We start from the raw sequence: 21,898 nt of genomic DNA on the forward strand, positions 1-21,898 counted from the left end.
ATTTTTATTATTTTAAAAAATATTTATCAAATTGATTATATTTAACAAGTCATTAAATATATTGACTATAACATTTTAAAGTGATTTCTAGTTCAAATTCTTAGGGGTCTCCATTGTTTGTTTTTACTTTATTTCTGTCTTGAAATAATTTCTTTATCCATTATTTCTTCAAGGTGATTGAACTTACTAAATAGTCTTTGATATGGAAGTGTTGGTGCCAGCCACTTACTTGTCTTTCATTTTCTTGAAGGTTTTTTTCTTTTAAAAAAAAACTTTGAGTGCTTAATCAGGCATGCTTTTTTTTTTTTTTTTTTTTACAGATACCATGTTCATTTTTTCTCAGTGCACTCCCTCAGCCGTAATATTTTAGAACCTGTCTGAGCTAACTGTTTAAAAAACAGACCCTTTTAATGTAAGTTAAGGAGAGGATGGGAAGTTTTTGTGCATCTTATTTACATTTTGAACTGGAGGTTTTATTTTACCTTTAATATATTATTTTAATTGCATTTCCTCCAACACTCTATAACCAATTAATTTAAACAAATCCTAGGTTTACTTTTATTTCTTCCTGAGAACCTTTTTTTTTTTTTTCCTGAGAAGATAATTTTATACAAATAGAATATTGGAACCTTGTTTCAACTATATCCTTTTTTGTTTGTTTGTTTTTGTTTTTTAAAGAGAAACATTTTTATCAGTACATAGTTTTTGTTTGTTTGTTTGTTTTTTAACACTTACTGTGCCATGAATTCATAGGGAATGGGTTCCAGCAGCTCAGGCTCCTTTCCATTGGTTCTCACAAAGCGTGCTTTTCTGGGTTTAGGCTAACGCTTCAGTTGAACCCAGGTACCTTTCTCTTTGGCTTCCTTCTTTTTCTGATCATTTTCCTTTACACGTTTCAGGAAGCGATCTCAGCTCTTAGGGTGCTTACTATGCTCAATACATGCATTAATTCTCTTGGCAAGAATCTTACCCTTGACTTGCTTGTTTCCAACCAATGTCCACTGCATGCTGGGTGACACTGTAGACTCTTCCAGTTTTGCCCTGGTGACATTTGTGGGCCACTTCTTTTTGAACAGCACCTATTTCCTTGATGTCTGCATTATCACTTTCTTATAGATTTCCAAGTATGTGGCCAAAGGAACAGCTCCATGTTTTCTAAAAGGCCTGGAGAACATATAGCAGGTGCCTCTCCTCTTTCCCTTTGTGTTAGTCATTTTGGCGAATTACTGGAAGATGACTGTTCTAGCCTTAAGGCTCAACTATATACTTTTAAGTGGGTAAATCAACTGAGTTCTAAAGGGATTAAATCACTTGCCCAAATTCATCAAGGAAGGAGGGATAGAGTGAGGCTTTATGAATCCAAAACCCTGTTTAACCACTGTGCTGTATGTAGTATTTCAGTCTAGAGCCAAAAAGATGTCAAGGGCATGATCTTGGCATGGAGAGATTGGTTGAGCATATAAAACTAAATGGGGATGGGTTGTATCTTTGCTTAAGATATTCAGCATTGCAGAAATCTTAGTATATTGTTTGAATTTAAATGAAAGAGTAGATTGTTCTTATCAAATTAATTAATATGGTCTATGGTGAAATTCAAAAGCTGTGCTTGAGGTATTTTTAATTACATGCCATCAGAAAATATTTGATGACTGAGCTCATGGGATTTATACATACTGTACAATTACATTTTCTTTTTATCAAACTTACCACAATATGGCCATAATTTTATTTCTAGGTAGTAGGCCTGTACCGATTATGTGGTTCGGCAGCAGTCAAGAAAGAACTTCGGGAGGCTTTTGAGAGAGATAGCAAAGCTGTTGTTCTGTGTGAAAACCAGTACCCAGATATAAATGTAATAACAGGTAATAGATTTTATTTTATGTACACATTTTGGAAAGACTACATCTGCAGGAAAGAGAATTGAAATACTAATTTTTAGCCCAAGTTTATTATAAAAGGATGTTGGATTTTGTTCAGTGACCTTTCTGAGACTATTGAAATGACCATGTTTTTGTCCTTTATTTTATTGCTATGGTATATTACATTAATTGGTTTTCAGACATTAAACCAACCTTGTATTCCTGAGATAATCCCAGTTGGTCATGATGTATCTTTTTTTTTTTTTTTTTTAATATCTTGCTGGATTTAATGTGTTAGTATTTTGTTGAGTTTTGTGTCTATATTCCTAAATTTTGGTCTGTAGTTTTTTGTGTGCTGTCTTTGTCTGGTTTTGGCATTAGGGTAATAGTAGCCTTGTAGAGTGAGTTGTAAAGTGTACTCTCTTCTATTTTTGGGAAGAGTTTATGAAGAATTGGTATTAATTCTTCTTTTAATATTTGGTAGTGTTCATCAGTAAAACTATCTTGGTTTGCTTTATTTTGTGGGAAGTTTTAAAATTATTCAATCTCGTTTTAAGTCTATTCAGTTTCCTATTTCTTAAATAACTTTCTAGTTTATATTTCTCTATGTGTTTTACTTTTATCTGAGTTATCTAATTTATTGGTATACAGCTGTTTATAGTATTAACTTAAAATTCTTTTTGTTTCTGTGAGGTTGGTAATGATGTTCCCTCTTTCATTCCTGATTTTAGTTGAGTCTTCTCTCTTTTATTTTTCTTGGTGACCATAGTTGAAGGTTTGTCTTTTTTGTCTATCTTTTTAAAGAACCAAACTTTGGTTTTGTTGATTTTTGTTATTGGTTTCTGTTATCTATTTCATTAATTTCTATTCTGATCTTTATATTTTTCTTTCTTGTGCTTACTTTGAGTATAATATGCTCCTCTTTTTCTTGTTTCTTAAGAAAGAAACTGAGGCTAGTGATTTGGTTAATTGAGAGTTGATCATGCACCAGAGAGCATTTAATGTGCTGGGAACGCAGGGGCCAAATGATAGAAGATTCCTGATCTCATGGAGGCTATATTCTTGTGTTGGGAATTGGGGAAGCAGAGGGAGGATAGAAGTAAACACAATAGACAAAAGAAGCTAAAATTAAAAGAAAATAGCTAATAATTATGTTTTCTTATTCTATTTCTCTCCCTCTTTTCCTCCACTCCTTTTCTTCCTCCTTCCCTCTCCCCAATTCTCTACAGTATCTATTTAATGTCTTTTCATGCTCCTCGAATCTCGAGTCACCCAGGTCTCTCTTAGTGATTACCTTGCCCCTAACTTCCCAGAGAAAATAGAAGCCATCGGATAGGAACTTCCTCTACTTCTTCTGACTCAGCCTGCCATCTGCCTTCCCTGGCATACATCCCTTTTCACTTTCCCACTATCTTTTCTGTATCAGTATGGAAATGATCTTCCTCACACTTTGGACTAATTTTAATTCTCTTGTGTGTTTCCAGGAGTCTCCTCTTCCTTTCTTTTTGGGTGCTTTGCTCCATTGATTATATTTCTCTCTCCTAAACCTTAAAAACTATTTTAATATATTCTTCTCATTAGCATTTAAATGTTGAAGTCTCTCCCATCTTTAAAATAATCCCTACCTTAACCTTACTTCACCCTGTTCTTTCTGTTCCTCTGTGGACATCACTTTCTCTCAAAGCCAGATTTTTGGAGCAGGCTGACCATTTTCCCCCCTCTTTCTTCATTTCCTTAATGTCCATGTACTTCCTAACTAACTGCAGCTTGACTTCTGTGTCCTGAAATTATGCTTACCAAGGTTGCTGATTTACTTCTTGGGTGTACATTTTTTGGTCCTTGTCTTAGATTATCTCATTGTTTCTCATCCCTTTTTATAAAACCCTGCTGCCTTAGAACCACAGCAGGAATTTGTGAAAAATACAGGGACATGAGTCCTGACCCTTGTGATTCTTATTTTGTAGGACTGACAGAGGGCTCTGGAGCCCATTGTTTTAAAGTTTCTCAGATTATTTCATTGTGCAGCCCAGTTTGAGAAACACTGTTCTCCATAGTATTTAAAAGTTCTTGTCTAACCTAACTCTTGTTGGGTATCAGTGGATTCTGTAGGCTTTCTTGAAACGTTCTCTCCTTGACTTCCCCGACAGCATATTTGCTCCATTCACCCCCTCACCACCTCTTCTTACCACTCATACTTCTTTAGACATTATTCCTTAGTCACCTTTGGGAGATCCTCTTTCTGACAACCCATTAAGAGCCTTCTTCGGGGTCTTTTTATTTTACTCAGTATGCCTCCTTAGAGAGTCTCAGTCATTCTCAAGCTTCCACTTATTACCTTTAGTTGACCATTCTCAGATCCATGTCTCCAGCCATCTCTTTCCTGAGCCTCAGATTGAAAAAATATAATACCTTTTTTTGTTGTTGATTTTAGAGAGGAAGGGAGAGAGGGAGAGACAGATAGAAACATCAATGATGAGAGAGAATCATTGATCAGCTGCCTCCTGCATGTCCCACCCTGGGGTTTGAGCTTGCAACCCGGGCATGTGCCCTGACCAGAATAGAACAGTGACCTCCTGGTACATATATCGACACTTAACAACTGAGCCACTCCGACTGGGCTCGGATTTTTATACCCAGCAGCTTTCAGTGTTTCATAGATACCTTAAGCTTAATATGTTCAAAATAAAGCTCTTTTCTACCCTTAAAACATGGTTTTCCTCCTTTTCCTCCTGTTTCAAGTAATGGCACTACTATTCACTAGATGCCAAAACCCCAAACCTAGGAAACGGCCTTACACCTTTTTTTTCCCATTTTTGGAAATTTATCCTACATATACGAAGTATTGATGTGCAAGGTTATTCATTAAAGCATGTTTTAGAATAAAGGTAAGAAACAACCCAAGTATCCATCTGTGCCAGTTGATAATGGGACATCCGTGATCCATTGAAATAATGTTTTCTCACTCCTCATGTCACCCGTATCACTCATATCACCCATTTCATTGTGCAGCCAAGTTTGAGAAACACTGTTCTCAGTGTTCATTACAGGTGTGACTGTAAAATGTTTGAGGAAGCTCTCTGTGTACTGAAAAAATTTCAAGCATTTGATGGTAAATAAAAAAGCAAATAACTGAGTAGGCCACATATGCTATATTTTATGTAATAAAGGGGAGTGTAGTAATACATCTTAAACTTTCATAAACATATATGGTTAATATGGTGTTTATATTTTTGTAAACATTGGAAGGATGCATAAGAAACTAATGAACCATATTACTATCAATATGTTAAAGATTATCAGATGGGAGGCTTTCTCTATGACTACGTTGAAGTTCCTCCTCAGCTTTCAAACTAAATTCTAAGCTCAGAGCATGTTCTGAGTCAATATTGTCTATTACCTTTGGGTTTTTGGTGTAGGCAATGGAACCTATTTTTTCTTTGTGATCACATTCCTTTCTTTAGCTGGTATCCTACATTGCTTTCTGGTGTGTAACAACCATTCAGTACCCTTTCCTGTTTCCTCTTCTACAGGTGATAGATACCTCTTAGGTCATAACCACTTATATTGCCTTTGAAATTGAGTTTGTTCCTATTATTGTGACAAGTCTGATGCTTCCTCTATTTTTGGTTTTTGGCTTCATTTGTTCGGTTTTAGGAATGGCTTTCTTCTTCCACAGTGCAGCCTTAGGGTTAATCCAACCATCCAGGACTTATGTTTAAGTCATATGTCTTGTATAGTTCAGTTATTTGCAAGGGCTTTGGGTCATTGGTACTCTTTCACTATCAATTAAAAGTCTAGAAATTCAAAATTCATATAATTGGAATAATTTAGGATTAATATTAATGTCTTGCTTTCTTAACTTTCACATGCACTTAGAGTAGCTTTTTATGAGAGGGCAGAACCAATAGGATATATGTATCAAATGACTTATTTTATGAGGAACAAACCTAATATGTATGATAATTGGAAATTATATGTGCATTTTTATCATGCTTTCAAAACAAAATATCAGTTAATGAAGCAATTAGTAAGAATACAAAATGCTACTGTTTTGTTATAATACTCTTAAAAATTATTGCTTTTATTATTTTCAGAATATTAAAAGTTGGCTGTATAATACTTGAATTAAAAAAAAAATCAGCACAGTTTTTTATTTCACTTTGAAGACTAACTGCCACTTGTCTCTGGTTTGTTTTCTGAAGGTGTTCTTAAGGATTACTTAAGAGAACTTCCTTCTCCGCTGATAACAAAACAGCTTTATGAGGCTGTATTAGACGCAATGGCTAAAAATCCCCTGAAAATGTCATCAAACAGTTGTGAGAATGATCCAAGTGACTCTAAGTACACAGTGGACCTGTTGGATTGCCTGCCTGACGTTGAGAAGGTGAGCATAACCAGTGTTCATCTTTCCTGAAAGCCACGTAATGAATTATATACTTAGCTCCAGAGCTGCAAATAATCTTTTCGCTATTTTGACATTTGTGGCTTAATCTCTCTTAATCTCTTTCCATCTACCCTCCCTGCCTTTCCTCTGAGATTTGAAGATCTGTTTCCATGTTACTATAGCTCTGGATCTAATTTGTTCATCCATTTATTTTGTTCTTTAGATTTCAAAAATGAGTAAGATCATGGCTTCTTAAACACCATAAATCTAGAAATTGCTTCTTAAACAGAATACATTTAGAATTTTTTTTTTATCTTTTTGTGTATGATTTTATCTTTAGGCATAAATGTTCTCCTGAGTTTTTAAAGAGTATTGTTATCTTATTATTAATATAAGTTTATTGTAGAACTAAAGGCCCGACACCCAAAATTTCATGCAAGAGTAGGCCTTCCTCAGACTGTCAAATTACAGTGGGGAGGGGAGGAAGATCTGGGGGAGATAATAGATCAACCGAAGGACTTGTGTACATGCATATAAGTACAACCAATGGACATAAAACTCTGGGGAGGGAGGGTATGTATGGGAGGGAGGGAGGAAGGGGGGCAAAAAAAAAATCAATAAAATATATTAAAAAAAAAAAAAAAAAAAAAAGTAGGCCTTTTTTCCCCCTGCTGCCAGCACCTGGGACCTGGGCGGCTTCTGGTCACTGGCAGGCACCTGGGACCCAGGCTTTGCAACAGCCTGGCTTCGTCCAGAAGGATGTCTGGGATAATATCAGGTCTAATTAGCATATTACTCTTTTATTATTATAAACTAGAGGCCTGGTGCACAAAACTTGGGCACGGGGATGTGTGTCCCTCAGCCCAGCCTGCACTCTCTTCAATCTGGGACCCAGTAGGATCGGGGCTAAATGGGCAGTTGGACATCCCTCTCACAATCCAGGACTCCTGGCTCCCAACTGCTGGCTGGCCTGCCTTCCTGATTGCCACTAACCACTTCTGCCTACCAGCCTGATCACCCCTAACCACTCCCCAGCCAGCCTGATTGATGTCTAACTGCTCCCCTGCCAGCCTGTTTGCCCCTAACTGCCCTCCACTGCAGGCCTGGGTTCCCCCCAACTGCCCTTCCCTGCAGGCCTGGTTGCTCCCAACTTCCCTTCTCTGCCAGCCTGGTCACCCTTAACTGCCCTTCCCTGCAGGCTTGATCGCCCCCAACTGCTCTCCCTTGCAGGCCTGGTCCCTCCCAATTGCCCTCCCCTGCTGGCCATCTTGTGATGGCCATCTTGTGTCCACATGGGGGCAGCTATCTTGTGTGTTGGAGTGATGGTCAATTTGTATATTACTTTTTTATTAGATAGGATACTTGGGAATATATAGAAAAGAAGAATGGAAAGTTATAATTATCAAAACCCAAAGGCAACTATTTTTTTAAAAAATATATATTTTATTGACTTTTTACAGAGAGGAAAAGAGAGAGGGTAGAGAGTTAGAAACATCGATGAGAGAGAATCATCGGCCAGCTGCCTCTTGCACTGGGGATGTGCCTGTAACCAAGGTACATGCCCTTGACCGGAATCGAACCCAGAACCCTTTAGTCCATAGGCTGATGCTCTATCCACTGAGCCAAACCAGTTTTGGCCCAAAGGCAACTATTAACATTTTTACTTATTTCCTTTTAGTATTTTAAAAATATGATAACTATTTTGGTGCTTAGCCTTAAGACTTAAGCAGTCTTCACCACCATTTCCTTTCTCCTTGCCTCTTCCCATTAGTGCCCTTGCCACAATTTAAGTTTTGGGACCAGTATCTTCAGGTATGCCTGCAGGATAGGTGGGAGGATGGCTGGGTATGCAGAACAGTCTTAACCTACCTTGAGTGGTTGTTTCTTATAACAAAAGAAAAAAAAAATAAGGGGAAAACATGTGTTTGGGCTTATCCAGATAAATATAGGGCTTGCCCTATACACACACACACACACACACACACACACACACACACACACGTATATATATAAAATATATTTTTATTGATTTTTTACAGAGAGGAAGGGAGAGAGATAGAGAGCTAGAAACGTCAATGAGAGAGAAACACCGACCAGCTGCCTCTTGCACGCCCCCTACCGGGGATGTGCCCACAACTAACGTACATGCCCCTGACCTGAATCGAACCTGGGACCTTTCAGTCCGAAGACCAACGCTCTACCACTGAACCAAACCGGTTTCGGCTTGCCTATATTTCTTATGTGAGGGCAGAATGGTCAAGAGTTAGTGAGTAGAAAGTTAAGCCCAATAGCTTCATTCACTGGGTTCTGAACAACCTGTGCCCTGTCCCATTAGATTAGCAATTACTACTACTTTCTGTGGGGGATGGGAGCAGTTAGAAAGAGGTGAGCAGATGCAGAAGGGTGAGGTTAAAGCTAGAAATATTCCCACACAAATATAAGGTATAATTATGTGTCAGTTTACATGTAAGTGAAGAAATGTGTCAGAAAAAATATTTATTATTTTAAAAAATATATATATTATTCATTTTTTTATAGAGAGGAAGAGAGAGGGACAGAGAGTCAGAAACATCGATGAGAGAGAAACATCAATCAGCTGCCTTCCACACCCCCCCCCACTGGGGATGTGCCCGCAACCAAGGCACATATTCTGATGGGAATCAGACCTGGGACCCTTCAGTCTGCAGGCCGAAGCTCTATCCACTGAGCCAAACCGGTTTGGCAGTGTCAGAAAATTTAAATCACTTGCCCGAGGCTAGATAGTTTTTATGAGTGTAAGTCTGTCACAAGAATTTAGGAATTTCTGGCCATTAGACTATTAACATTCTTTCTAAAAAGGTTGTGCAATATTCCATTGAGTGGATTTGACATAATATATCATAATCTCTTGTGTAATATTTAGGTTTTGAACCTATTTGTATATATTTGTTCACATATTTCTTTTCAGTTACAATTACTTATTTGTATGAGGCTCTGAGTAGAATTACTATTTTAAAGGATGTGAACATTTCAAGGTTCTTAATACATGTTTTTATATTACTTTTTAAAAGGTACAAAAGTTATTTTTAAAAAATATATTTTATTGATTTTTCTTACAGAGAGGAAGGGAGAGGGATAGAGAGCTAGAAATGTCAATGAGAGAGAAACATCGACCAGCTGCCTCCTGCACACCCCCTACCAGGGATGTGCCCGCAATCAATGTACATGCCCTTGACCGGAATCGAACCTGGTACCTTTCAGTCCCCAGACCGACACTCTACTGCTGAGCCATACCCGTTTCGGCCAAAACAGTTATTTTAAAAATATATATATTTTTATTAATTTCAGAGAGGAAGAAAGATAGAGAAACATCAGTGATGAGAGAGAATCATTGACCATCTGCCTCCTGCATGCCCCACACTGGGGACTGAGCCCGTAACCTTGGCATGTGCCCTGACCGGAATCGAACCCCAACTTTCTGGCTCATAGGTTGATGTTCAACCACCAAGCCACGCTGGCCAGAAAAAAACCCAGTTTCTTTTTTGCTCATCTTATTTAATAGACAAAATAGGTTTTTAATTTTAAGTTGAATTTTTTGGATTTCCATTAAGATTGAACCTAATATTTTTAACTAGTTGTGCTTTTTTTTCTTTTAATCCTCATACAAGGATATTTTCCCATTGATTTTTAGAGAGAGTGGAAGAGAGAGGGAAAGACAGAGAAATATTGATGTGGGAGAAACACATTGATTGGTTGCCTCCTGATTAGGACCCAGGCTGGGGAGGAGCCTGCAACCGAGACATGTGTCCTTGACTGGAATGGAACCTAAGACCCTTCAGTCCCCAGGCTGATGCTCTATCTACTGAGCCAAACCAGCTAGGGCAAGCCAGTTGTGCTTGTGTGTGTGTGTGTGTGTGTGTGTGTGTGGGTGTGGGTGTGTGTGTGAGACAGACTTTGAGTTCAAAATATCAGTTTATGTCTTCTCTGGCTCTCATACTCTCTTAATCCTTTCCCTTCACAGCCAGACACTGAAGGAATGTTTCAACTGTCATCGCTTCTTCACCACTCATCTATTACTCAACACATTGCAGTCTGGCTTCCTCTCCCTTCTCTCTGGACTTGTTCTTCTACAGTTACTAATGACCTTCTAATCACCAAACCCAAGTGTTACTTAGAGCTCCAGAAATAACATGTAACTTTGTTTTTTTCTGTTTTTTTTTTTTTTTTTAAATTACAGTGTTAGTTGGAATTTATTTCTTCAGTACAATTATGAAGAAGACATCACACACTCATTTTACTTGTTAAAAGATTGATTAAATACCACTACTTCAAAAAAATAAAACAAAACAAAACACATAGTTTCTTTTCATTATTGCCTAAACCTAAATAACCATTCCATTTCTTGAGCAAATTGCCTTTATGAAATTATTTTCTTCAAAGATTAAAAACCTTTTTTTCAATAAATTTGCTTTAATTTCTAACTCTACTACTCTTCCCTTTTCCATGGTTTGTCACTTAAAATATTGATTAGTTAAGAAACATGTTGATCATTTTCCTAATCTAGATCACAGTAGAACCTGGCCACACTCTGAAATGTTCCTAGATAGTACCCCACTTTCGACTGCAAGATTTATCTGTGCTTAAAAATGAACACGCTGCCGAAACCGGTTTGGCTCAGTGGATAGAGCGTCGGTCTGCGGAATGAAAGGTCCCAGGTTTGATTCTGGTCAAGGGCATGTACCTTGGTTGCAGGCACATCCCCGGGAGGAGGTGTGCAGGAGACAGCTGGTCAATGTTACTCTCTCATCGATATTTCTGGCTTTCTATCCCTCTCCTTTCTTCTATGTAGAAAATCAATAAAATATATATATATTTTTTAAAATGAACACGCCTACTCTACTCCAGTTTCCATCATATCCTTTTTGGTATTGTCATTTTAGAGGAGGGAAGAGAGGAAAATGCTGCGTATATATTTACCCAGGGATTCCAGCTGAAATTTGGAATTCATTCATGAACATTTTATAAAGAGTATATATTTTAACCACTTAATGGATCCAATTATGTTATTGGTATCTAAGGGTTTTGTATAACATTTCTATAATAAAATGTTTCAAGTTTCAAATATCTAACTTATAAGCAATTCTTTGAAATAACTTTATTTTTTATTTTTTGGGGGGAGGTTCTATTTTTAAAATTAAATTTATTGGGGTGACATTGGTTAATAAAATCACATAGATTTCAAGTGTACAATCCCATAACACATTACTAATATATGTATATTGCATTGTGTGTTTACCACCCTCAGTCCAATATTCTTCTGTCACTGTATATTTGACCCATTTTACCCATTACTACATTCTCCTACCTTCTCTTCCCTCTGGTATCCACCATTTTGTTGTCTGTGTCTATGAGTATTTGTCTTGCTTGTTCATGAAATAATCTTTTAAGAGTAATAGGATGCCTGCCTATGTTTTCTGCTATACATTGTGCTCTTGAAATGTAATTTCATTTCATTTAGGCAACACTAAAGATGTTGCTGGATCACTTGAAATTGGTGGCTTCTTATCATGAAGTGAATAAGATGACCTGCCAGAACTTGGCTGTGTGCTTTGGACCAGTATTACTAAGTCAGAGGCAAGAGACTTCCAACCACAACAACAGAGTCTTTACCGATTCAGAGGAACTTGCAAGTGCTTTGGACTTTAAAAAACACATTGAAGTTCTTCATTACTTACTTCAGCTCTGGCCAGGTAAATGATTCTACGGAAATATTTTTCTCTTTTAATGGTAGGCTATTTTAATTCGTTGACAATTAAATATACTCATATGTGACAGAAGAACACCTTTTTTAGATTTTGCTTTTGGAAATATTTATGAATTGATACCTGCCCTTTAGATTTCTCAGTTTAATATTTCTGCTCTTGCTGATAATATGATAGACATATAAATCAATGTACACATTTTGGATTTGGTTCTATCTGGATTTGAATCTGGCTGTGTCACTTATTAGCTGTCTGACCTTGAGCAGGTTCCTTAATATCTTAGAGTCTCAGCATCACTATTTGTCATAGGGATTTAGGAGGATTAAGTTAAAAATTATGTATGTAAGTGCTCTGGTCATTCTGCCTTAACAGTCTCTGAGTTCTTGGCAGATAATAGGTACTTGAATTGATAGTTATCTCTGATCTTTTTAGCTTTCTTATCCATCCCTTGAAGCAGTCAATAACAAAATGCTGGCAATTATTGTCCTCATGTATCTCTTGTGTAGTTTTAATGCTAAAAGGAATTTGTATTTACTAATTAGATGTTCCATAAAGGATTCCATATTTAAGTTCCAAAATTTTCTTATCCTGAAATAACCCTTGCTTCGCTTCCCAACACTGCACAGTACTTAGATGCCTAGTGGAAGGCATGGAGGTGAAAGTGTTCGGCCCTGGAGTCAGGCATGGGTCCAGATTTGGATTGTGGCACTCACCCACAGTGTGGGCTGAGGCAAATACCTCAGTTTCCTGAGACCTGTTTCCTTCTCTGTAAATAGTGTTTACCTCAGGGTTGTGCAGATTAAGCATCTAAGGCAATGAACGGAGTGTTTAGCATAACGTTAGCCCTTGGTAAATGTGCACTGTTAATCTCTTATAGACAAACTAAAGGCCCGGTGCACGAATTTGTGCACTGATGAGGGGCGTGGCCTATGGGATTGGCCCACTGCAGGAGCAGCCACTCATCCTGCTCAGCTGAGCAGCACTTCCACTGTGGGAGCACACTGGCCACCAGGGGGCAGCTCCTATGTTGAGCATCAGCTCCCTGGTGGTCAGTGTGCGTCATAGTGAAGGGTCATTCTGGTCATTCTGCCTTAACAGCCTCTAAGCTTTTATATACATAGATGAGAAGAAGAGATTAAAGTACAAAGGAATGCTGATTCAGTCTTTTAAATTAAATCTAATTTTTAAAAGTGAATTAAAATTTAAGCCAATAAAAAGTTTCAGCTTTAAATTTGGAGAGTTAAAATTTTTACTTTCTTTAAACACAGACTTAAAAATAACTTTTAGTTGACATTTTAACTGAATTAGTATGTATTATTATTTTAAAATCTGAGTCAAGATTTTCTGTACAATTGGTCTGAATACTGTATTTGGTACCCAAAATAAGGAATCATTCAGGTTAAAGTTTTAAATGCGGGTTTCTTAGCTTTTCCTAAAACTGCTTTAATTCTAATAAATATCAGAAATTTGGAGAAGAACTATCTATTTTTAAAAATATATAAATATTTTCATTGATTTCAGAGAGGAAGGAAGAGGGATAGAGAGGTAGAAACATCAATGATTAGAAAGTATCATTGATCAGCTGCCTCCACACTTGGGATCAAGCCTACAACTTGGGCATATGCCCTGACTGGGAATTGAACAGTAACCTTCAGGTTCATAGGTCAATGCTTAACTACTGAGCCAAGCCGGTCAAGCTGTCTTATCATTCTAATCGCACATGTAAACTTACGTGCTTGGAGATACATTAAATTACTGTCAGTACCTGAGTCCTTTATCATTAATTCTGTACCAGAGGTTAATATCATTTTATTATTTTTTGACAGCGAACTTAGTTCTGGGTGTAGAAGTAAAAATTAAATTACATCCTCTGTTACAGAAAAAGCAGGTATAGATTTCAGATTCACCATATTTCAATGATATCCTTAAACAACTGACTCCTAGTGTATCAATACCTTATTGCAGAGATCTGTATTGTTGGATTTAGGAATAACTTCTCCCTTTTCTATAATCTTTTCTTTTTCTTTAGTTATACCATCTCAGACAAAGGTCAGAATAGGGTAGAAAGATGAGAGGAAACAGCAGTTAGTTTTGCCCTCTAAATCATTATTTTTGGATTCAAGAAAAGGCAGAAGTCAAGTAGATGTAAGACAGTTACTGAGCCTGAGAAAATTGATGGTAACAAAGAGACTGGGTCATAGTATGTGAACTTGGTGAATGCCCGTCATACATGCAATAGGTTTGGGCTCTCTGCTATGCATATCTCATTTGTCTTTTTGGAATTTCCCCTACTCCAGAGGTAAGAAGAGTTGGTTCCACCCTTTCTTTTTGCTTTTTTTACTTTTTGTTTTGTGGGTTTTTTTGTTTGTTTGTTTGTTTTTTTCCATTTTGGGGAAGATTATAATTTCCATTGAGCTTTCCATTTGATAAATCTTCTCTTCAAAGTGGTCAGAACCATGGCCGATTGGCATTGGAAGGTAAATCATCTTGCCGGCGGTTTTGGTTTTCAGCTTTTCTTCTGCCAAAGCTCTATTCTTTGGAAGCAGCTTTATGGCCAGATTGGTAACATGTTGGGGAACAAAATGGAAACACACTTCCCTTTTTGACCAAAACAATCTTCTTTTCACCCTTTCTTTAATATCGTAGATTAAAAAAAATGTTGCTTTTTAAAAATACATTTGCTGTTGTAAGAAGAATATTGAAAATTATTGATAGGCCACTCTTTCACTATATAGGTGGGGAAATAGCTTTAGACAGAGTGTAACTCCAGACCAACTATCTGCTATATCGCATATTCTGTGATGAGTAGATTTGGGAGAGATTTTTTTTGAAAAGCCAATGATTTTTTCCTAATCCTTTTTGTTAAATTTTTCTCACTAGACAAAGCTTCATTACTTATATTCCCAAGTCTTATCATAGTGCTTGGCACTAACTAGACAATGCATTTTGTTAAATTAGTCAATTGCACTGTAGATAAAAGGCTAATAAAGTGGTGATTAAAGATATAAACTTTTAGTAGAAAACAAGATAAGAAAAGTCTTTTAGTACTTATCATTACATTGTGAAACTTTTCATTCTATTGCCCCAAATTTTATTCTGTTGCCCAGCCAGTATGGCTCAGTGGTTGAGCATCAACCTATGAACCAGAAGGTCATGGTTCGATTCCCTGTCAGGGCACATGCCTGGGTTGCGGGCTCCATCCCAAGTGTGGGGCCTGCAGAACACAGCCCATCAGTGATTCTCTCTAATCATTGATGTTTCTATATCTTCCTCCTTCTCCCTTCCTCTCTAAAATCAATTTAAAAAATTAAAAGATAAAAATAAATAAATAAAATTTATTTTGTTGAAGTGGGTAGTCAGCAGTGCTGGGAAAACTAGAACTTTTTTGGGGTGGTTAAAATTAGCATTTTTGCCAAGTCAGTGTGACTCAGTGGTTGAGCATCAACCTTTGAACCAGGAGGTCACAGTTCAATTCCCGATCAGGGCACTTGGCCTAGTTTCCCACTTGATCCCCAGTAGGAGGTGTGAGGGAGGCAGCCGATCAGTGATTCTGTCTCATCAATGATGTTTCTATCTCTCTGTCCCTCTCCCTTCCTCTCTCTGAAATAAAAAAAAATAATATAATAAGAATAAATAAATAAAATTAGCCATTTTCTCGGCATAATTAATAGGAAACCATTCCACCATCAATAGTTTAAGAAGCTAGGGAGGTTAATTTTTCAGAGAAATTGTATTTTTAGTCTAAAAGATATGACTATAATTATAATCAGTTTCTTAAATATTTCCCTAAAAATATACAAAAATAATGTTTGAATAAGGACTTGATTAGTAAAATACATATAGCGTTTCCAGGGAAATGCCAGAAAAGTAACACAAGCTCAGATACAGAGTCAGAAATGTTTTACTTTGTTTTGGATTACAAACCAGGTGACCTCAAGGTAAGCAGAATATTGTAATAGGTTGATAAAACAATAGGCATGGCACGTAAGCAGTCAGTCAGAAATAGCACAGAAAATGAAGAGAGATGAGCAAGGAAACAGTGGAGATAAGAAGCTAGAGAAGAAAAAGCAATATGAATAATTAAACAGTGGAAAAATTCAGATGTCCATTCTGCCATTACATCACTTAATGGCATGGGACATTCTTTATTAATACTGTTATCAGAGATCAATTTTAATACCAGCCCTTTAGTTTCTAGAAAATTTTAGGTAAAGAGTTTTTACCTACTCATGATGATGTATAATAAAAATGCAGATAAACAGACATGTTAAAGAACATATCTATACACAGTTACCAAGTATTTTAATAAAATCTAAGTAAAAATATCTGAAAAATGCTATAATACTGTAATTCTGGAAAACTAGGACCATATGCATGTTTGTATTATTTTTCAATCATTTTATTTTATACAATAGGAATGCAGCAACTTGACAGTTTGCAGAGTAAAAAATTGCTGCGTTATTGATAATAATATGTTCCCTTTACCTTAGAGATGGGAAATATAGATGTAACCGAGAATAAACAAGCAGAAAGAGAGGTATTATGGACAGGTTTTAATAGCTATGCTTCAACATTTAAATTAAGTTTAATTTATATAAAGAAGAGCTTCAGACAAATGTTCTGTTCAATATACACAAAAGAGTAAGTGGCTTATTATGGAATAATGTGTGTCTCTGTGGTAATCTGTACAGCTAGCAGAATGCATACCCTTAGGAGACTTTAATCTTACTATGAGGAATGTTATTTGAGATTGTTAGATACATAACTAAAATGGAAAAATAAAATATCTGTACTATTTTCAGGCAATAAATGAAGACTCTTAGTAGCTAATGCCGTATAATCAAACCCAGGTAACATGTAGTCAAGTCTAGTATTCGTGCATTTTATCAAAGTGAAATTGGGGCTGCTTGGTAAAGTAACTTATGACACTGCTGCTAATAGAATTGCAAAGAAGCACATAGGTCAGAACTTTTAGAGTGAGCACTTTAGATGCCTTGCCTTTAGACGTTGGCAGACGAAGGAACTTTCTGTTTTGTTTTGTTTGTACATCAACATGCCTTGCCTGCTTTTTGCTGTAGCTTTTAATTTAGAAGAAGCTACCAGCTTAGCTACTGTTTGAATTACGGCTAGATAATAATTAACAGAAGTTAATCAACATTGGAAATTGATTTGTTTGGGGATGTTATGATGTGGCATGAATTAGCACCACTGTACATTCTACTAGTGCTGTCCCTATTCTTGATTAAGTCTGGTGATAGAAAAAATAATTATAGAATGCTTTCTTTGATAGTGTGCATGTTTTTGTTTTAATGCATGTTTGTAGTTAATAAGTGGCTTATCTTTAGCTCTGTTTTTTAAAGGCCAGCTGGATTACTATCACCAAAGCAGATTTATTGTTCGTTTCTAGTGCAGCGTTTAATTGTCAAAGAATCGTCAGAACAGAAGTCTTCTCTGAATTATTTGAGGAAGAAGAAGGAACGACCTCAGATGTTAAATTTGAGTGGTGCTGATTCATCAAAAGTACTTCGGCCACGGCAAACCAAATTAGACAGTCCACTTAGCAATCGTTATGCAGGAGACTGGAGCAGCTGTGGAGAAAACTACTTTTTAAATACAAAAGAAAATTTAAATGATGTGGATTATGATGATGTCCCTTCAGAAGATGGAGAAAATTGCAGCAAAATGTATGGACCTGATATAATGATTAAACAGCCAATTCCCTTGTCCAAAGAGTGCACATTTCAGACATATTTGACAATGCAGACAATTGAGTCTACAGTGGATCGAAAAGTCAATCTCAAAGATCTACAAGAAAGTATTGATACATTGATTGGAAATCTGGAGCGTGAGCTCAACAAAAACAAGCTTAGTATGAGTGTTTGAGAATTTTTGTTTTTTCATAATGTTTAAAGTTTCAAATCTTTCTCACAAGGGATGTTTTTATTTATTTTTTATTCTTGAAGCCTTCAGTTAATTTCTAATAAGTTAATGTGATTCAATTAAAAACACTCATATTCACTAATATAATTTTTACTTATCTTATTAGAAAATTTTACTTGGGGTAAAGATAACTTGGACTTGGATATATTTTAATAAATCTTGCCAATTCTTTGGAGATAACTTTAAATGCACTTATAGCATTCACATAAGTTATTAGCCCCTCACAATTTTTGTATTTTATAGGAACTGCTCTTCTGTAGCTGAAACAGATGTTCCTTTTAGAGGAATATTGCAGCTGCTCAGTTGGATTTGCAGTATGAGTACACTGCAACACCACTTGATCACATTTCATTTGCAATGCAAATGCTACTATATAAGAACCTTTTTGTAAATGAAAGAAAAGTATACAAATATTAATGTATTCTGTATTAACAGTAATTATTTAAGCTTATGGAAATTAAATATTTTTATAATCCTGAAAATATGTATATATTTATAAGTGCATATATGTGTAGGTATTAATAAGGGGAAGGATTGGTTGCAGAATCACATGTATCTTTAAAATATATGTCATGAGGCCAAAATCATTAGCTTAAGAATGTTATTTTCAGGGAAAGAACAGTTAAGTCAAAGGAGAAATTGCATAGAAACATATGAACCAAAATACTAGATGCATCTGAGTAGAAATAGTAGACTCTATTTGGTTCACAGGAAGTCACACTATCCCCAGCGAGAAGTCATCTTTTAAAGTGAAATCCTCTAACTGAAAGGATTAAGTGCCCAGACTTCTGTACTGGTGACTAAGTTTATAAAAATGTTCACCTATTCTATGCATATTTAAGTTCTGCTTTTTAAAAAAAGTAATTACGCATAAAACATATTTATTTGTAATAGTACATTCATAACGGCTTTATAATCACTCATATTTGTTTCTAAAAAATCTTGCCAACATACTACGTTACTGATTTTAAAAAATTAACTTATTTTGGCTAAGTATATCTACAGGGTAGTCATTATAGCAATCACAGCAGTGTTTGAAAATGTACATTTAAAAACCTTTTGTTTTATTAAATTGGAATGTATTTTTTAAAACTTTTATACCTATGGTATGTATAATTTAAAAATTATAAATAAAATTTGAATTACCAATTTAAACATGTAGCAGCCATTAGGAAACCTGACTTCTTGATGTTTTTCTAAATATTAAAGTATTTAACTATTTCTTTGCAATACACATTGGTAAATAGAGCACCTTTTTGAATACTTGTTTTTTTTAAATACCCAGGTAAAAAAATTCACTTAAAAAATTATTTTTAAGTGAAATTTTCAGTTTTTACACTTTTGTATAACAATCTAGAAGAATACCAAAAGAATATGTGACAGGAATATGTTCTGAGTAAATAGTAAAAAGAAATGTACCTTAAATAATTTGTAGGAAGGCTGTCTCAGTCTACTTCCTCTTGTTTGCTATATCATGTACAGCGTATGCAATAAGTTGTTCCAAAAATGTAAAACTTTTATTAAAATATTATTACCTTGGTGTCATACTATTACTATAATAATTTTAAGGATTATACTTATTTTAATTCTATTATTTTAAAACAAATATGTTAAAGTATTGGATCATCATATGTTATTCATAAATATACATAATAACTTCTTATTTTTGTGTCCAAAGTTGAATTGTCCAGAATCCAATATACTTTAAAGGCCACATTTATGTTATATTACTTGGGATAATAGTTTTAAAGCCCTAGCTGGTTTGGCTCAGTGGATAAAGTGTAGGCCTGCGGACTGAAGTGTTCCAGCCAAGGGCACATGCCCAGTAGGGGGCATGCAGGAGGCAGCCAATCAATGATTCTTTCATATCATTAATGTTTCTATCTCTCTACTCCTCTCCCTTCCTCTCTGAAATCAATAAAGAAGTATATATATATATATATATATATATATATATATATATATATATATATATATTAAAAATAGTTTTAAAGTTAATCTTTGCCATTTTAAATAGAAAATACTAAACATTTTTTTTTGTCTAAATTACCAAGTTGTAACTATAAACCTCTTTAATTGATTCTTGCTGTATTTAGTAGTGCTCAATAAGTTTATGCCTTTAATTAAAACTAGAGGCCTGGTGCATGAAATTTGTGCACGGGGGGGTGGTGGGGGAGGTGTCCATCAGCCCGGCTTACACCTTTTCCAATCTGGGACCCCTGGGGGGATGTCTGACTGCCGGGTTAGGCCCTGTCTCACAATCTGGGACTGCTGGTTCCTAACTGCTGCTGCCTGTCAGCCTGATTGCCCTCTAACCACTCTCCTGCCAGCCTGTTTGACACCTAACTGCTCCCCTGCTGGCCCAGTTGCTCCCAACTGCCCTCCCCTGCTGGCCTGATTGCCTCCAACTGCCCTCCCCTGCTGACGAGTTCACCCCCAACTGGCTTCCCCTACCAGCCATCTTGTGGTGACACGAGGGCATCGCGTGAGGGCGTGAGGACCACTTAGGCTTTTATAAGTACAGGGGGCCTTTTAGTTCAAATCATTGTTGAGTTCTTACACCTGAGTTTTTATAATCTGAGATCTTCCTACAGTGTTATATTTTAGGCTGCCAGTCCTAATGCTTTTTAGAATTAAAAGCAATTGAATTTTAGTGCATGTACCTGGATAAAATTTTTAAATAATTTAGGTAGGTAGAAAATAAAAAATAAATGTGATTTTTCCTGCCATCTACACCAATCCCACTTCTCAGAGGTAATAACCACTTAAAAAAAAAAATCCTTGCCTGAGGATATTTATTGATTTTAGAAAGGGAAAAAGAAAGACGTGTGAGAAAAACATCCATCAGTTGCCTCCTGTATGCACCCTTAACCTGACACCAAACTACAACCTAAGTATGTGCCCTGACCTGGAATTGAACCCATTGCCTTTTGGAATATGGGACAGCACTCCAACTAAGTCACCAGCCATAACAATAATCACTTTAAAAATATATTTAAAAATATATCCTATCTAATAAAAATTGACCATTACTCCAACACATAAGATGGCTGCCCCCATGTGAACACAAGATGGCTGACAGGGGAAGGCAGTTGTGGGCAATCGGGGAAGGGCAGTTGGGAGGGACCAAGTCTGCAAGGGAGGGCAGTGGGGGCAATCAGGCCTGCAGGGGAGGGCAATTGCGAGGTGGGGGGGGGGGGGTAGGCCTGTAGAGGAGTGCAGTTAGGGATGACTAGATCGGCAGGGAAGGGCAGTTAGGAGAAACCAGGCCTGCAAGGGAGGCCAGTTGGGAAGCAGGCCTGCAGGGGAGGGCAGTTAGGGTGACCAGCTGGCAAGGGAGTGGTTAAGAGGTGATCAGGCTGGCAGACAGAAGCCGTTAGGGGCAATCAGGCAGGTAGGCAAGCAGTTGGGAGCCAGCAGTCCTGAATTGTGGAAGGGATGTCTAACTGCCCGTTTAGGCCCCATCCAGAATTGGGCCTAAACGGGCAGTCAGACATCTCTTGAGGGGTCCCAGATTGAACAGGTGCAGGCTGGGCTGAGGGACTCAACCCCTCCCCATCCCAAGCACAAATTCTGTGCACTGGGCCTCTAATACACACACACACACACACACACACACACACACACACACACACACACAGCCAGGGTCTGTAACATCAAAACAAGCAAACACCGGGAAGCCAGTCCTGCAGTCATGCTGGGTTGCTGCAGTGCCCCAGCATTGATTGATGTGCAGCAGACTCTGCAGTGACCCAGCACTGACTGCCAAAGGGGCTGTGGATCCAGCCCAGAGAGAGGCCCGGAGAGAGAAGCAGGGTCTGATCTACAGCCTCCATGGTAGCTGTTGATCAGCCCTTGCCTCTCTTTCTCTCTGGGCCTTGCCAGGAGTTGCAGGGGCTGCTGATCAGCCCTGCCACTCTGATCAGGCCTGGAGATAGGCCTGGAGATGCTGACTGGCATAGGTACTGACCAAT

At 37.0% G+C, this 21,898-nt stretch overlaps 1 protein-coding gene across 5 annotated transcripts in view; it reads left to right on the plus strand.

The window, feature by feature from the left end:
* Positions 1–19,469, plus strand: part of SYDE2 (synapse defective Rho GTPase homolog 2) — a 46,828-nt gene extending 27,359 nt beyond the window's left edge. Inside the window, exons 4-8 of one of the 5 annotated variants that reach the window (XM_036444806.2) lie at positions 1,736–1,862; positions 6,062–6,243; positions 11,741–11,972; positions 16,787–16,834; positions 17,392–17,526. In XM_036444806.2, the coding sequence (XP_036300699.1) occupies positions 1,736–1,862; positions 6,062–6,243; positions 11,741–11,972; positions 16,787–16,797 (552 nt within the window). In that variant the 3' untranslated portion in view covers positions 16,798–16,834; positions 17,392–17,526. Of the gene's footprint in view, positions 1–1,735; positions 1,863–6,061; positions 6,244–11,740; positions 11,973–16,786; positions 16,835–17,344 lie in introns of all 5 variants that reach the window. The other 4 variants (XM_045584385.1, XM_036444805.2, XM_036444803.2 and 1 more) reach the window with 4 other exon arrangements.
* Positions 19,470–21,898: the final 2,429 nt, after the last annotated feature.

Source organism: Pipistrellus kuhlii, unplaced genomic scaffold, assembly GCF_014108245.1.
Source record: "Pipistrellus kuhlii isolate mPipKuh1 unplaced genomic scaffold, mPipKuh1.p scaffold_m20_p_2, whole genome shotgun sequence".
NCBI lineage: Eukaryota > Metazoa > Chordata > Mammalia > Chiroptera > Vespertilionidae > Pipistrellus > Pipistrellus kuhlii.